Consider the following 18,696-nt stretch of genomic DNA (forward strand, 5'->3'; position numbering starts at 1 on the left):
GGTTTGTTTATTTCTAGGACATCTTTATTGTGACTTTAATATAGCTTTAGGCATTTTTTGTATAAAATTAATGAAGGTAATGTTCAAAACAATGTTCCTTTTGTAAATTGCAGTGGTATAGGTTCGCCGGCCGTGTAAATTAAATAGCGCTACTTCCATGTAAATTCAAATTACGTCATTGATTCTTATGTCTCTTGGAAGGCTCCTGGAAATATTCTCAAAAGTTCTCTGAAATATTATGGAAAGTTCTCGGAAACATTCTTGAAAGTTCTCGGAAATATTCTCGAGAATTTTCCATCGAAAGTTTCCGGGAATATTCGCTGTCAGGAGAATATTTCCATTTGTTATAGGCGAATATTCTCGGAAACTTTCCAATGTTCGCGAATATTCGCTTGGAAATATTCTCAACTCACATCACTATACATGCTATTAAAGAAAAGGAGGAACTTAATACACAATGGAAAAACCATAAATTCAGTATCAAATTGAAGACATATTATAATTTAGAATCGAAGTAGACAAGGAAATGAAAGGCAGTATCCTGCAAGATGGTGGTTGGAAGAATAGAAAGAGCTGTTGAGAACGGTCATTTTTTTGAATGCAGCGAATTTTTATGTAGGCGGCGTAAGAAACAACATAGTCTTGGAGAATACCCGTAATGTAACGATCCGCTGTCAAGCCCCCTCCACGATCACCACCGGGCACAAACAAACACAAGCTCTGTTTTTTCTTATAAAGATATACCACTCCATACCATACACGAATTACCTCCATAGCTTATTGTTTTGACACTGCAGCACTGGGCAAATCGTTCTCCATGCCTCCGATAGACGCGTAGTCTTCTGTCATTGCTTTACAAGCACATTCGGTTCTCATCAGAGAATAAAACCCTGCTCCATTGGTCAAGATCCTAAATGACGTGTTCTCGGGCAATTCTCGGGTTTCTGACGTTCGTTTAATTTGGGCCCTGTGTTATCTTGTCTGTGAGTTAAAGTAGCAGCCTTTAGTCTTCTTCTAATTATACACTGAGCTACGGTGACACCTCGAACATTTTGAAGGATTGTTGAATTTTAACTCCTGCTCCTCCTCTAGCCTGTAAGCCCTTGAGACTGCAGACTGCGTCATAAGGAGGCGACGGGCGACAGTCCTCTGACTATAAAGGCAGAAACTCGGTAAAGAGTCGCGGACGCGACTCGAGTCATCGCGGTTTTTAATCGTTGGTTTTAATCTTCATCTCAAGAAGAGAATCTCAAGTTTGCCACTGCCTTGTTCGCCACGCGTCGCGTCCGCGTCTCTCTAATGCGTTTTTGACTTTACCCTCTCGTAATTATGCAATTACCTGGGCCGTTGTGACTGGTGAAGTATCCATTTATTCACTTACTCCACTTCGAAGTGCACATACAGATCAACATTTGAAAAGTGACTGAGACGATAACCGGTAAATTAGTAGAGGTCTACACTACGTAGAACATGCCCGTTACAATGTTTGCTGCATTTTCTAAGCCCCAAGCCATACAGAAATAGGCAAATTTTATAACACGTTGCCAATTTGCACAAAACAATTACTATTTGGAAGCTCTATAATAGACAATATATTGATGTGATCTTGATTATTGATATGAGATAATATTCTTATATGTCATTTAATTTAGTCAATGCATTAATCATAATCTAATTAATTTACCAGATCACATATCAATATGTTTTCAATCTCAGGGCGAATTATAAAATTAATTACTTACTCTCGTGGCTTCTAAGTATTTCTCAATGGTTCCTAATCGGGATAGGAAAGAAAAGAGTAAAATAATACACACATATGGGTTACAATTATAATCAAAATATTGTTTATTTTATTTAAATGGCAATCACTGCTTAATATTTGCTAGCTCTTATTATTCTTAAACATAACATTTACAAATGGGAATCTTATTTCCTTTTGGTTTCCAATTGAAAGTTTTTATTAACATTTAACTATTAGGATTTATTAGCAACAATTCTATTTAAGTTTGATGAAGCTTTTCTGATATTATTTATTATGTTCTTCAATTTATAATGTGGTATTTAATACGAAAAACCCATACATTCATGTCCAAACAAATGAGACTGACCTTTTTCTGGTGAACTGAGAATGTCTTCACACAAGACCCGTTTCCTGCTATCCTTGGCTGCGATCAAAACCTCGTCCTGGCTTTCAGTAATGTTCTCCTTTGAAAACTAGCTCGTATAGCTCTCGTTCCTGCTTCTGTCGTGATGCTGTATTCTACCTTTTTCGAAACTGCAATCATCTACCGGGACACTCTTGGCTCAAGGAGGTTCTTTTACTCTCAACCTGGCCTACCTCTCGTTCCACGATAGATACTCCACACTCACGGAACTACACCGGCTTTCTCACTCTCCGTACACTACCGTCTACTACTGGACTTCACTTCTCGACAGCTCAAAACATTCTGCTCTCTATTTGTCATTCATTCCCCTACTTTCTAAATATCCCTTCCAGATTCACAAATCAACCTTCCACCACCAACTCTCATTCGCAGTATTCCTCAAAACCAATTTTTAATCTTTCTAAATATGCTTAATGGATTTCAAAAAAGAAATAGTTAATTCCCATTCTAAAATTACTTTCTACTATTTACAAAATTTAATGACCTATTATCTACTTCAACTGAGTCTTATTTAGCATAGGCTAATGATTGAACCTTCCGCGAACAACGATAATGACCTATTATCGATTTCACTTGAGTTTTATTTAGCATAGGCTAATGATCGAACCTTCCGCGAACAACGATAATGGTACGCGCCATTCACTTTGTTTATTCTAAGCGCATTGTCCCGAGTTTCGTATGCTTCTTTTAATCACTTCTTAAAATTAAATATAACAATTTGTTGTATACAGGTTGTTCTAAATTTATATGCCCGTGGTTGAGAAAATTGAAAATATTTTATATTAAATTGAATTCTGTTTATAATTATCAAAATTTAATTTTCATATCAAATAGAAATATAACAATATTTTGCATTAGTTGTTTTAATTCAAAGAACGAAACATGAAATTACTAAGCATAAACTGCAATTCATTGGTCGAGTCGATTGTTTTGCTCGCAAGTGTATTGTTATTTGTATCAGAATTAAGAATATACTGAAATTGCGACAAAAAACCGGCGATAAAAATAACACTGGTAAACACATAGTTTGCTGCCGGAATTTTTTTTACTGCTTCTAGGTAATTTGGGTCTGCTGAATCCAAAAATGTCACCAGATTTGCTCCATCAGATCGCTTTCAGAAAATACGACAACATATCACATTTCTAACATATAGGGTAATTTAACTAGCACTACCTACATATATGTAGTGATGCTACCCATGAAATAAACAAAACACGAATAAAAAGTAAGATAATTATTGTACAACAATATACTTACAAAAATTATGACATATATCTGCCAAAAAAACTTAACTTTTCATCTAACCTTATAGGCCTTGGGCCCGCATATACAATTATTATTTATGACCACACCGTTGAAACTTTTTGTACTTGTTATTTGGGTGGAGTCGGACAAATTTTGAGCTTGGCGCATTATGGTAGTGGGGCGTTTGTCTGTCAAGCGGTGACGCAGTTGTCAATTTTATGCAAGAAAAAAATTTATTACCACATTGGTCATTCTATTTTAATCAATGGATTTTATCATATAAACAAAGAAAACAATTTTGTCGGACAAAAATATTGGGGCATATGACGCGTCGGACACGCTAAATATGTCAAATTTATGAAAATAATAAATTTATTACCACATCGATAATTTTAACGGTATTTATCATAAAACCTTTTTACAATAATGTGGTAACCTTGTCGGACAATTTTCACGGGGCATATGCGCAGTCGGACGCGCCGAAGATGTCAGTTTCCTGAAATTTTTTTATTTACAACCATTTTTCCGACAACATTAGTAGGTTATAAGTAATTATATTCTTAATAAAAAAATCAAAGTGTCGGACAAAAATATTGGGGCAACTCGACAGTCGGACAAAAAATTTAATTTTTATTAGTAAAGTATACCTTCAAATTATGCTGGGTTCGTGCATCCCTTATCTTTACAACCATTTTTCCGACAAAAGTAGTAGGTTACAAGTAATTATATTCTTAAACAAAAAATGTAATTGTCTGACAAAAATGTTGGGGCAAACGAACAGAAAACTTAATTCTTTTAGGCTATCGACGAGGAGGTATTATCAAAAAAAAAATTTTAAAACAGTGTTTCTCGGTTACTTTTGAATCGATTTAGCTGAAAATTGGTACACACACTAAGTAAAGCATTTACAAGGGTATGACGTAGATCGGAACCCAAAATTTTCTTAAAAAATTTTCCGAAAAGAGGGAAAATTTTAAATTGTGATGTGATAATTTGTGTACATACTCCTTGAACAACGACAAACATCGTTCTGTATTTTTTCTCGAATTAAAAAAAAAATTTCAGCACATGTATCAGGTTATAAGTAGTTATATTCCAAATCAAAAAATCTAAGTGCCCGACATAAATAGTGGGGCACATCCAAATTCGGACAAAAAATTTAATTTTTATTAATAAACTATACTTTTAAATTATCCTGGGTTCGTGCATCCCTTATCTTTACAACCGTTTTTCCGACAAAAGTAGTAGGATACAAGTAATTATACTCTTAAACAAAAAATGTAATTGTCTGACAAAAATGTTGGGGCAAACGAACAGGAAACTTAATTTTTTAGGCTATGGACGAGGAGGTATTATCCAAAAATATTTTAAAACAGTTTTCCTCGGTTATTTTTGAATCGATTTAGCTGAATATTGGTACACACACTAAGTAAAACATTTAAAAGGGTTTGCCGTAGAGCTGTACCCAAAATTTTCCCAAAAAAATTTCGGACAAGAGGGAAAATTTTAGAAAAATTGTGATCTGATATTTGCGTACATACTCCAGGAACAACGACAAACATCGTTCTGTAGTTTTTTTTTTCCAATTAAAAAAAATTTCCGACACAAGTATCAGGTTATAAGTAGTTATATTCTAAATCAAAAAATCTAAGTGTCCGACAAAAATATTGGGTCAAATCCAAAGTCGGACAAAAAATTTAATTTTTATTAATAAACTGTCTTTTAAACAATACTGGGTTCGTGCAACCCTTACCTTTAAAACCATTTTTCCGACAACATTAGTAGGTTATAAGTAATTATATTCTTAATCAAAAAATCAAAGTGTCGGACAAAAATATTGGGGCAACTCGACAGTCGGAAAAAAAATTTAATTTTTATTAGTAAAGTATACTTTCAAATTATGCTGGGTTCGTGCATCCCTTAACTTTACAACCATTTTTCCGACAAAAGTAGTAGGTTACAAGTAATTATATTCTTAAACAAAAAATGTAATTGTCTGACAAAAATGTTGGGGCAAACGAACAGAAAACTTAATTCTTTTAGGCTATCGACGAGGAGGTATTATAAAAAAAAAATTAAAACAGTGTTTCTCGGTTACTTTTGAATCGATTTAGCTGAAAATTGGTACACACGCTAAGTAAAGCATTTAAAAGGGTATGACGTAGATCGGAACCCAAAATTTTCTTAAAAAATTTTCCGACAAAAGGGAAAATTTTAGAAAAATTGTGATCTGATAATTTGTGTACATACTCCTTGAACAACGACAAATATCGTTCTGTAGTTTTTTTTCTCGAAATAAAAAAAAATTTCCGACACAAGTATCAGGTTATAAGTAGTTATATTCCAAATCAAAAAATCTAAGTGTCCGACAAAAATATTGGAGCAAATCCAAAGTCAGACAAAAAATTTAATTTTTATTGATAAACTATACTTTTAAATTATGCTGGGTTTGTGTATCCCTTATCTTTACAACCATTTTTCCGACAAAGGTAGTAAGTTACAAGTAATTATATTCTTAAACAAAAAATGTAATTGTTTGACAAAAATCTTGGGGCAAACGAACAGAAAACTTAATTCTTTTAGGCTATCGACGAGGAGGTATTATCAAAAAAAAATTTTAAAACAGTGTTTCTCGGTTACTTTTGAATCGATTTAGCTGAAAATTGGTACACACACTAAGTAAAGCATTTAAAAGGGTATGACGTAGATCGGAACCCAAAATTTTCTTAAAAAATTTTCCGACAAGAGGGAAAATTTTAGAAAAATTGTGATCTGATAATTTGTGTACATACTCCTTGAACAACGACAAACATCGTTCTGTATTTTTTCTCGAATTAAAAAAAAAGTTCAGCACATGTATCAGGTTATAAGTAGTTATATTCCAAATTAAAAAATCTAAGTGCCCGACATAAATAGTGGGGCACATCCAAAGTCGGACAAAAAATTTAATTTTTATTAATAAACTATACTTTTAAATTAATCTGGGTTCGTGCATCCCTTATCTTTACAACCATTTTTCCGACAAAAGTAGTAGGATACAAGTAATTATACTCTTAAACAAAAAATGTAATTGTCTGACAAAAATGTTGGGGCAAACGAACAGGAAACTAATTTTTTTAGGCTATGGACGAGGAGGTATTATCCAAAAATATTTTAAAACAGTTTTCCTCGGTTATTTTTGAATCGATTTAGCTGAATATTGGTACACACACTAAGTAAAACATTTAAAAGGGTATGTCGTAGATCGGAACCCAAAATTTTCCCAAAAAAATTTCGGACAAGAGGGAAAATTTTAGAAAAATTGTGATCTGATATTTGCGTACATACTCCTTGAACAACGACAAACATCGTTCTGTAGTTTTTTTCCAATTAAAAAAAATTTCCGACACAAGTATCAGGTTATAAGTAGTTATATTCTAAATCAAAAAATCTAAGTGTCCGACAAAAATATTGGTTCAAATCCAAAGTCGGACAAAAAATTTAATTTTTATTAATAAACTGTCTTTTAAACAATACTGGGTTCGTGCAACCCTTACCTTTAAAACCATTTTTCCGACAACATTAGTAGGTTATAAGTAATTATATTCTTAATCAAAAAATCAAAGTGTCGGACAAAAATATTGGGGCAACTCGACAGTCGGACAAAAAATTTAATTTTTATTAGTAAAGTATACTTTCAAATTATGCTGGGTTCGTGCATCCCTTATCTTTACAACCATTTTTCCGACAAAAGTAGTAGGTTACAAGTAATTATATTCTTAAACAAAAAATGTAATTGTCTGACAAAAATGTTGGGGCAAACGAACAGAAAACTTAATTCTTTTAGGCTATCGACGAGGAGGTATTATCAAAAAAAAAATTTAAAACAGTGTTTCTCGGTTACTTTTGAATCGATTTAGCTGAAAATTGGTACACACGCTAAGTAAAGCATTTAAAAGGGTATGACGTAGATCGGAACCCAAAATTTTCTTAAAAAATTTTCCGACAAGAGGGAAAATTTTAGAAAAATTGTGATCTGATAATTTGTGTACATACTCCTTGAACAACGACAAACATCGTTCTGTATTTTTTTCTCGAATAAATAAAAAATTTTCAGGAAATTGACATCTTCGGCGCGTCCGACTGCGCATATGCCCCGTGAAAATTGTCCGACAAGGTTACCACATTATTGTAAAAAGGTTTTATGGTAGATACCGTTAAAATTATCCATGTGGTAATAAATTTATTATTTTCATAAATTTTAAGTTATTTTTTGGGTGTAACTACAATGATATTATGCTAAAAATGATGGTGTATCGCATATTTAAAATGCGTTTATCTCGAAAACGGTTGAGTTTAGGAAGATGAAAGAAGTATACCTTTTTTAAGTAAAACTAATAGGAAAATAAAAATTTTAATGTCAAAATTATACAGAGTGAGGGATAAAAAAAATTGAACGTAATAAATGAGTGCTGAAAGGCATATGTGGCGCCCTCTGGGCAATGCATAATTTTTGGTAAGGAATTTAGATTTCTCGACTCAAGAAACCCCCAGATATAAAATTTCATGTTGTTATCTCATACCTATCAGGAAATATTCAATAATAAATAAAAAAAAAGTTTAACTTTGACACCCTGTATCTCGGCTATTATAAACTTTGTACTAAGGTAAGTTAGCTTAAATCGGCCTATTTTAACCTCAGGAACCTGAGGTTAAGCTATGGCCCATTCTTTACCAAACACCCTGTATGCATAAAAATTACTTTTTCTTTTAATTGTACCAAAACGCCCCATTATTTTTGTCCGACAAGTGATCCAATATGCATTACACATGTAAAAGAACAGTACAAAATAAAAATGACATCTGTGGTAATAAATAAAAAATTTTCAGGAAATTGACATCTTCGGCGCGTCCGACTGCGCATATGCCCCGTGAAAATTGTCCGACAAGGTTACCACATTATTGTAAAAAGGTTTTATGATAGATACCGTTAAAATTATCGATGTGGTAATAAATTTATTATTTTCATAAATTTGACATATTTAGCGTGTCCGACGCGTCATATGCCCCAATATTTTTGTCCGACAATATTGTTTTCGTTGTTTATATGATAAAATCCATTGATTAAAATAGAATGACCAATGTGGTAATAAATTTTTTTCTTGCATAAAATTGACAACTTCGTCACCGCTTGACAGACAAACGCCCCACTACCATAATGCGCCAAGCTCAAAATTTGTCCGACTCCACCCAAATAACAAGTACAAAAAGTTTCAACGGTGTGGTCATAAATAATAATTGTATATGCGGGCCCAAGGCCTATTACCAGCATCGCAGCAAAAATATGTTATTCGGCATAACCTAAAAACTTCCTTTTATGTGATTTTCTTGCAAAGGCTTTAAAAGGACGGTCCCTTTGAAGATTCCAGCAGTAATCTGCCATCATGTGATTGCCCCATCTCCCCTGATACCTCTCTTCCATCGTTATGATATCTTGGTGGAATCGTCCCCTTTGTTCCTCACTAAGGTCACCAAGATTTTCTGGGAAACGGTCTAAATGGGTGTAGAGGTATTTTAATTCTCATATGAAAACCGTGTTTGTTAAAGTTGTTTGAGCATTTCTTCCACTCTAATGCCCAATTGGTATACTTCCATATTTGTGTTGTTATTATGTAGAAGGACATACTTTACACTTCGTTTGGAACTGTCGATAAAAAGACGCCAGTGATCTGGTGTATACTCCGATACACCCATTTCTTCTAACAGTCCTTTAATATTGTTATAAAAAATCATATCATCTTGCTGAGAAAAAAAAAAGGCAAAAGATCTTTTTCTCTATTACGGTAGTATGTAATTTTGGTGTCTGGGTAAATAACATTCCTTTGTTTTAGTCTGGAGGCAAGCAACTCGGAAGAATCCTTTGGAAGGTTAAAAGCTCTGATAAGATCGCTGAGCTCTTCCTGAATAAAGCACTCAGGACGTGTTGAATCCCCTTCAAAATCACTGTCGTCTTCCCAAATCTATTAGTCTGTAGTTCATCAGATAACATTTCGACATTATCCTCTGGTAACGTAGGTAGACTGCTAAATAGTATCTGCTCAAGCTGATGTGGAATTGGTCTTATTGCTGAATCCAGGTTAGGATCATGTTAGGATGATCTTTGCTGAATCGTCAAAATGATTTTTTGGTTCCTTCAATACAATTGGAACACCAAACTTTAAACATTTTCGTTGTCCTTTCGTCCACTATCGCAAGTTTTCAAGAGAAGTTTTGCACACTACATGTGGAGCCCAGGATTTATCTTGATCTCCTAAATGAACACCAAAATAGGCTTAATATGCCCTTTTGTCCATTTGCCCATTTGTCTTAGAATTTGTTAAGTTGGTTTATGAACATATTGCAATTATAGTGGTGTAATATACAAAAATGTAAGAATATTTAAGTATTTGATGAGTATGTTATATCTCGAAAACTAGAGCTGATACAAAGAAAAGGTTTGTATTTTTGAAATCAGCAGATATGAATTAACTAAAATCAGTTGATTTTTTCTCGGCAGCAAGACAAAAATTTATTTTTGTTGGGCTGTGTAATTGGAGGGATCTGTTTGATTTGGCAAATTAAAGTAATTAGCAAATATCTTTGACATTTTTGTAGGTTAATGGATTGCTACTATTAAACAAATCACTCAATATACCTACACTTGGTATTTATGCTAGACTTTTATGTAGTTGTTTACAGTATTTATTCCAATAAAAGCGTAATCATTAACATTTTATTATTTTTTACAGATAAAGTACAAAAAAGTAGTTACTAAAGTGCGCACAGTATAATTTGATTGTTAAGGAATTAAAAATAGAATGTGCCAGTGGCGTTTTAACGTATGTCCCTAAAATATTCGGAAAAAATAAATATGTACTTTTTAGTTGTAAATTAAGTATATTTTATTAACTAAATACAGGAAATTAATATTGAACAGAATGAGGTCCTTACACCGTATGCTGCACCAATTTAAAATAACCGCCAGAAAATTTAACATGTTAATTTCCCAAAAAAGACAAAATGCATGGTCATAATAGCAAATCCAATAAGATGAAAATTGGAGCTAGAGGGTCAGATAATAGAACAAGTGATGGAGTTTAAATATCTAGGCATCACACTATCTAGCTACGGAAGGCTCGAAACAGAAGTGGAAGAGCAAGTGAATAGAGCAAACAGAGCTGCAGCTTGCCTGAATGACACAATATGGAGAAATGAACATATCGGAAAAGAAATGAAAGGTAGAATTTACAAAGCAGTCATCAGACCAATAATGACATACGCGGCAGAAACTTGACCCGACACAGAGAGGCCAAAAAGATCGCTCGAAGCAGCGGAGATGAAAACCCTCCGAAAAATCGTATGACTTTATGGGACAGAGCTAGAAGTACAGATATAAGACGGAGATGCAAGGTCTACATTAATAACTGGGTAAGAAACAGAAGAATAGAATGGAATGACCACATAAGCTGAATGCCAACAAATAGAGTATAGACCTGGACCCCGCGTACCAAAAAAGTTGATTAATAGCAAGCTGAAAATTTGTTCATAGCTTAGGTATAGGTGTCTAGTCGGACAAACTTTGATGTATGGGAACACTGGAATAGGGGAAGTTTTAATTGTGGAAAAGGTTAAAAATTTGGAACGTCAGACTACGAAAACGTTCCATGTATTTTGTCGGACAGAACTTCCAATTGATTTGTTACCATTTCATTAAAGTCTCATGCAAAAATCAGGCTTCTATTTATCACCAACTGGGCATTTTAATGAGTTCAACACGAAGAACATGTCAAATGACAGGAATTATATTGGTGATAAATAGCAGCCTGATTTTTGCATGAGAGTTTAATGAAACGGTAACAAATCAATTGGAATTACTGACCGACAAAATACATGGGGCGTTTTCGTAATCTGACGTTCCAAATTTTTAAACTGTTCCACAATTTAAACTTCCCCTGTTCCAGTGTTCCCGTATATTCAAGTTTGTCCGACTAGACACCGTTAAGCTATTAACAAATTTTCAGCTTGCTATTAATCAACTTTTTTTGGTAAACGGGATTCAGGCCTAAGTAAGGACGGCAAGAGACGGTTCCCCAATAGGAAGACGATCAGTGGGAAAACCACGAAAACGATGGAACGACAACTTACTAGAGGCACATTGAAAGAACAGAGTCGTCTATACAAAATAAGAAGAAGATGAAGAAGAAGAAAAAGGTCCGTGATATTCGATAGCACGTAAATTTGGTCTTACCGGTGCAATAAGCCTTTGGACTGTTTCTAAATCGATCTCACGAAATTTTTGCAAAATTCTTCGCCTTAGCTGATCTTCATTTTGGGCTTCCCAGCCATTATTATACACCATTCGACTCAAAACAGCCCAAAACTCTTCTATACGCCTCGCCTGAGGCACATTTGAGGGTTGTCGCGCTTGGGAACAACATTTATACATGTTTTGAGCAGTTAACCCATCTGTCGTTCTCTTGGCGTATAAGCATGACGCTAAGTCGGGCCAAAATATGATTTCATCATTGGGGTGATGAGTATTTATAAATTGAACAAGCTTTGTAAGACACCTGTCAACGTAAATGTCAGCATTGAGAGCTTCACCGCCAACACGCCCAACAAACGGCTGTGAAACACCAACTTTTGAGGTGGCACACCATATCAAAATTTTATCGGCAAATTTCACTTTTCCTTTAAAACTAACTTCGTCCGGTGCATCTTGTACATTGCGTGTATAAAATCGTTGAAATTCATTTCGGAATTGGATAAAGTAAAATACTTTTCATCATCCATAATGAGAATTTTACCAGGAAAATATGAATACGTCTTAATGCACGGCAACATCTAGGATTTTTTTCTAATTGAGCTGGTGTGTACTTAGGATTTTTTTTCTTTTATATTGTTTTAAATTATTTCTCGAAATTGATCGACTTACAGTCGTTCGGGAACTGAAACGTTATATCTTCGGCCAACATTTCGCAAGGACTTTCCTAATTGGTTCTCCATACTCTGAGAGAATCTCTGTTCCCGAGCAGGTGTTAAAACTCATGGTCTTCCACTTTTGGGCAAAATAAGGCATAGTACCTATACCATTTTCGCACTCTTAATTGTTTGGTAAATCGTTAACACATAAATATTTTACAATATCGCATTTTGGTACATGTCGAACTAAAGGAAAAATACTTTGACAAATAATAAGTTTGTACAAGATCTTAACGAACCGTATTTTTCAAAACTGACATTGTTTATTCTGACTAATTGGCTTAGTTCCAGCGCCATATAACAAAACTCGCTCTCTCTCTCTCTCTCTCTCTCTTTCTCTCTCTCTCTCTCACACACACACACTACATTGTTTATATCGTTGGTTACTAACTTTGGATTCCAATGGCAACTTGATCCAATGCTTCCTCTAAAAGGATCTGTTGTTGTTTTGTTAAATCACGTACGTAGATTTTTCAGCCAGGAAATCCTTCGCCTTCCTGGTCCTAGCTTTCCTTCTACTTTTCCTTGCCAGATTAGTTGCAGAAGTCCATATCTTTCGCTGTACCTCATGATGTGACCGAGGCATTCGATTTTGGCTGATTTTTATTCAACCTTCTTCTATCTTTGATCAGTCGTTGATAGAGTATCAAAATCACATTTTTGCAAAGCTTTATATTTTATTTTGTTTTAACAAGCAATAAATTAAAATGTACGCCTCTGCAGACATCAAATTCCTCAAGTCAACAGAAAGAAGACCAACAAATTTATATTAGGCGATTTCTTCTCCATATACGAAGCATTTCTACGAACCATTGAACATAACGTACCACTCTCTATTTTCTCTTAAGAAAATAAAAGCTCGATACACTTTCAACCTTTTCTTTTGATGTTGTGTTACGCATTTTTGCAACCATTAATTATTATAAACGGAGCTGACAAAATAGGTGCGAAAGTGATCGAAGCTTCTAGCCAAATTCTGTTTGTTCTGTTAATCTTAACTACCCTGGCCAGTAAAGTTGTATATTCCTATAATAGATTTAAAAGTTTTTTTATTCTTTGTTGAAATTTATAATCCAGTAATAACTTAAGTTGACTGGTAAACATAATACAAGAAAAGGTCTGTAGCAAGTTGCAGGGCCCCCGCTACCATATGTGCAAAGTGTGCAATGCACACGGGCGCCATCCTTTAAAGGCGCCAAAACCCGGGGTCAAAATTGCAAAAAAAATTAAAAAAAAAAAACAAAAAACAAAAATTAATTTTAAAATAAAAGTTGAGAAAATAACTGGGATTAGGTCTAAATACACACGAAATTTTATTAGCATATCATCCAGTTACTGCTGATTCCTATTTGCGAGAACATATCAGAAGTCATTCTGATAGATGAAGAAATCACGAAGTAGTTTCTTGATTTTTCCTGTTCAGATATGAATAATGATCAATCCGGTTCCGAGGCTTCACATTGTTTTTTTGAGCAGTATGCATTGTTTCATTATGTATTGAGGCATTGTTTCTTTGAGATGCAAGGTGGATAACATTAATAACTGGGTAAGAAACAGAAGAATAGAATGGAATGACCACATAAGCCGAATGACAACAAATAGGATAGTCAGGACAGCGAGAGACGGTTTCCCAATAGGCAGACGATCAGTGGTAAGACCACGAAAACGATGGAACGACAACTTACTAGAGGCACATTGAAAAAACAGACAGTCATGTCTATACAAAAAGAAGAAGAAGAAGAAGATATGAATAATTCCTGGAACGCTAAAATCATCTCCAGATGCGTTTTTAAGCCGGTTAGTTCCCTGGACCGTGCAAAAAGTGCATAAAATCAAGTAATTAAGTAATCCAACCAATCATTTCAAGAAATTCTTGTAGCGAAAGAAGTAACACTCACTCTCGAAATTGAAGAAGTCTTTCCACCGTTACCAACAGTCAAGACGAAATTTAAATCAAAACTGTTTGACTATATGAACACCGAGATTAGACCCCTCATTATCCAAAAACCGCTTAGTTAGCTTTAAAATTAGTTTTTTCTTAAAAATTATATATCAAACGTCTCTAAAAAACAGATTTGATTTATTAATGAGTATGATTATTTCATTCATAGGAGATTCTAACCAATAGAAACCTACAGAAATAAAAATTAAAGTGATAATTTTTGATAATATCCCGTCGTCAAGTATATTACGTCAGATGCACTTCGTTGCTACGAAAAAATACATTCAGTGACATTAATGACAATTAATGTTTTAAAAATTATAAAAGTGATGACTTTCAACCGTCAAATATTTATAACAACTGTGTATTTAATTGTACTAATTTGTACTTACATAAATAAATTACAATAAAATTTTGGTTTTGAACAGTTTTATTCATGAAATAATCGCAGCAAATTGCACTCGATCTCTAAAATTATTATCGAATTTTTGCCCTCGTGACACTTTGACATAATTTCATTCCCCTTCGGGTTGTGAAATTTAAACTGCCAAAGTGTCACTCGGGAAAAATTCGATAATTTTAGATCTCTTGTGCAATTACTACTGATTATTTCATTCATAGGAGATTCTGACCAATAGACAGCTACAGAAATAAAAATTAAAGTGATAATTTTTGATAATATCCCGTCGTCAAGTATATTACGTCAGATGCCCTTCGTTGCTACGAAAAAATACATTCAGTGACATTAATGACAATTAATGTTTTAAAAATTATAAAAGTGATGACTTCCAACCGTCAAATATTTATAACAAGTGTGTATTTAATTGTACTAATTTGTACTTACATAAATAAATTATAATAAAATTTTGGTTTTGAACAGTTTTATTCATGAAATAATCGCAGCCAATTGCACTCGATCTCTAAAATTATTATCGAATTTTTGCCCTCGTGACACTTTCACATAATTTCACCCCCCTTCGGGTTGTGAAATTAAAACTGCCAAAGTGTCACTCGGGAAAAATTCGATAATTTTAGATCTCTTGTGCAATTACTACTGATTATTTCATTCATAGGAGATTCTGACCAATAGACAGTTACATAAATAAAAATTAAACTGATAATTTTTGATATTATCCCGTCGTCAAGTATATTACGTCAGATGCCCTTCGTTGCTACGAAAAAATACATTCAGTGACATTAATGACAATCAATGTTTTAAAAATTATAAAAGTGATGACTTTCAACCGTCAAATATTTATAACAACTGTGTGTTTAATTGTACTAATTTGTACTTACATAAATAAATTACAATCCCGAAACAGGTCAATTTTTATTTTTAAATTACGACTTTTTGGCATATATATCATACTAGTGACGTCAATCATCTGGGCGTGATGACGCCATCGAGGATTTTTTTAAATGGGAATAGGGGTCGCGTGATAGCTCATTTGAAAAGTAATTCAATTCTCTATTCAGTAATTTAACCATTAACATAATTATATATATAGGGTGCCAAAAAAAATTTTTTTTGGATTAAATTTACTGACATAAATAATAATTGCTTTTCGCCTAAATTAAATGTTTAAACTCTCAAGAGGAAGGTAGGTGGCTGCTTTAATACTGAATTTAAGCAAAAAATAATATTTATTTGTCAAATAAACATTATTTTCTGTTTTCTGATAGGAGTAAAATGTATTTTGAGTTTAATAAATTACACACACATTCTTCTTTTTGTCAATAAATTTAATTCAAAAATTTTTTTTTGGACACCCTGTATAAATAATTATGTTAATGTTTATATTACTCAATAGAGAATTAAATTACCTTTCAAATGAGCTATCACACGACCCCTATTCTCATTTAAAAAAAATCGTAGATGACGTCATCACGTCCAGATGGGTGACGTCACTAGTATGATATATATGCCAAAAAGTCGCAATTTAAAACAAAAAATTGACCTGTTTCGGGATTTTTTTTCCAAATTGTCCATTCTTGAGAAAATGAATTTATTCCAACCTTTACGTGCTCACTGTATACATAATATTATACATAATATATTATACAGTGCTAGTCAAAAGTCCGTACCCCCTCGTATCTTTTGAACGGTTATACCTATAATAGTGAAATTTGGAGATAGGAAATAAACGGACGTAAGCTTCTTAACTAGTCATGACAGGTGACGTAATAGTGACAGATGACTTTACAGCGCCACTGTGACAGATAATTTTAAATGGGACCTTATGGCAAGTGACACCTCGTTTGAAAGGTATTGAAAATACCTATTCAGTCATACTAATATTGTTTAAGTTTAAGCTAATTTTGACGAATTAATGAAATAAATATAAAATTGTAGTTTCATTTAATTAATTCAAAATTCAAAATTCCGCCTATGATTACTTGTCAAAAAGGTTGACGTTGACGTAAAAACTACTAGAGAATCGAAAAACGTCAACTTTTTTGACAAAAAAACCATAGGCGTACATTTGAATTTTTATTAATTAAATGCGAAGCTACAATATTATATTTATTTAATTTATTCACCAAAATCAAAATCAACTAAAACACAAAAAAATTAGTATGGCTGAGTAGGTATTTTGAATGTGTTTTCAAACGAGGTATCACTTGCCATAAGGTCCCATTTAAAATTATCGGTCACAGTGGCTCTGTAACGTCATCTGTCACTATTACGTCACCTGTCATAACTAGTTAAGAAGCTTACGTCAGTTAATTTCCTCCATCCAAATTTCACTATTATAGGTAAAACCGTTCAAAAGATAAGAGGGGGGGTACGGACTTTTGACTAGCACTGTAGAATATATTATACGCTAATATAATGGAGTTATACAAAGCAAAGTATGAAATATTAAAAAAACAAAGCATCATTTTACTTTTACTGAAATTTCATTGAGGTTTAATAATATTTAGTACGTGATGTTTGGTAATGCATATTGTATTTTACAATCTTATCTAATAATAATAACTTGAGCAATTTTTATTGTTTAAATTGATTTATTCATAGTTCTTTCCAGTTAGAAGTCAGAAGAAAGCCGATGGTGCAGACGACAAAAAAGAGGCCTTTCAATGTCCACATAGTACAGGAAATGGAAACTATGCAGATCCAGCTACGTGCAAAAGATTTTACCAAGTAAGAGTTCTGTTTTTACTACTTTTGTTATGTATCTGATAAGTTGTTTTAATATATATTTTGCTATAACTTCACATGCATCTGTTTTTTATCTAAGGTCCGGTTTCACCAACAACAAATAAATCAATGAATTCGTCAAATAAAATTTATTAGACGTTTATATTTTTATTTTGTTTCAATAAAATTTTGATAATTTAAAGCTAAACTGACGAATTTTCTTTGTTATAGATATCTAAAGCGAGATTAACTTGTCAAATAATTCTAAGAGTAAATACTTATTTGATAAATAAATAAAATAAGTCTTTTTTGACGTTAATAAAATGGAGAAATGTCAGTTTATTGGTCGAATAACTTTATTCATAGAATAAATTACTATTTGTTGTTGGTGAAACCGGCCATAAGAGATATAAATATAAAGAGATATAAATGATACTGACTAAACTTTTAAAAGAAAAAATTCTTCAACAAAATAATTCCTCGAATTAAACACGTTGAACACATGTTTCTTCTAAAGAATGACTATATTTGATACTATGACTTGATTTGATACCTAGTATCCACCTAGTAGCTATCTTATTCATTCCAGTCTCTTAAAACTTGATAAAAAAATTATCGTTTAACTTTTCTAACGACACCTGTAGGATTGACATTTAAAAATTATGTTTTGAAGTTACCTCGGTTGACAACTTTAAATACGCCGACAAAATCACTTTTTTCCTTCTTTTCTTGTTCTTTAAGTGTCATGTTAGCGTCACGTTAGTGTCATGTTAGAACGTCGACAACTAATTGCATGATTTTCATATTCCTTATTCTTGGTTCGAAAAGTAATCTACTCGTAATAATATTAAGTCAATATTACTGATTTGAATTCCTGAAAAAATTGACAAAATGCATATAGAAAGTCTGCTCCTCAGTTATGTTCTCTGAAAGCTTTTTATGGTTTAAGGTTTTGTCTTCCTACTCTTACTGTAATCATATTAAATTAATAATAACCGTTTAATTACATTGTCATATTTATATTTATCTAATATAAATTACGTTTAGAGAAAGTTTAAGTAAAAAATTTGCAAAGAAACCAACTAGAACTAAAATACTAAAGAAAAGGGAGATTTCCGCATACATAAATATCGTTATGTTTTTGCGATCTCAATATGCATGTCATATTTCCTGTTTCAGTAATTGTTATTATGTACAGTAT

General features: G+C 33.0%; 1 protein-coding gene across 1 annotated transcript in view; it reads left to right on the plus strand.

Moving 5' to 3' along the window:
• Positions 1-18,696, plus strand: part of LOC114331334 (chitin deacetylase 1) — a 128,142-nt gene that overhangs the window by 52,479 nt on the left and 56,967 nt on the right. The window contains exon 2 of the mRNA XM_028280862.2: positions 17,383-17,498. Coding sequence (XP_028136663.1) covers positions 17,383-17,498 — 116 coding nt within the window. The remainder of the gene's footprint in view (positions 1-17,382; positions 17,499-18,696) is intronic.

The sequence above is a fragment of the Diabrotica virgifera genome, chromosome 1 (assembly GCF_917563875.1).
Source record: "Diabrotica virgifera virgifera chromosome 1, PGI_DIABVI_V3a".
NCBI classification, from domain to species: domain Eukaryota; kingdom Metazoa; phylum Arthropoda; class Insecta; order Coleoptera; family Chrysomelidae; genus Diabrotica; species Diabrotica virgifera.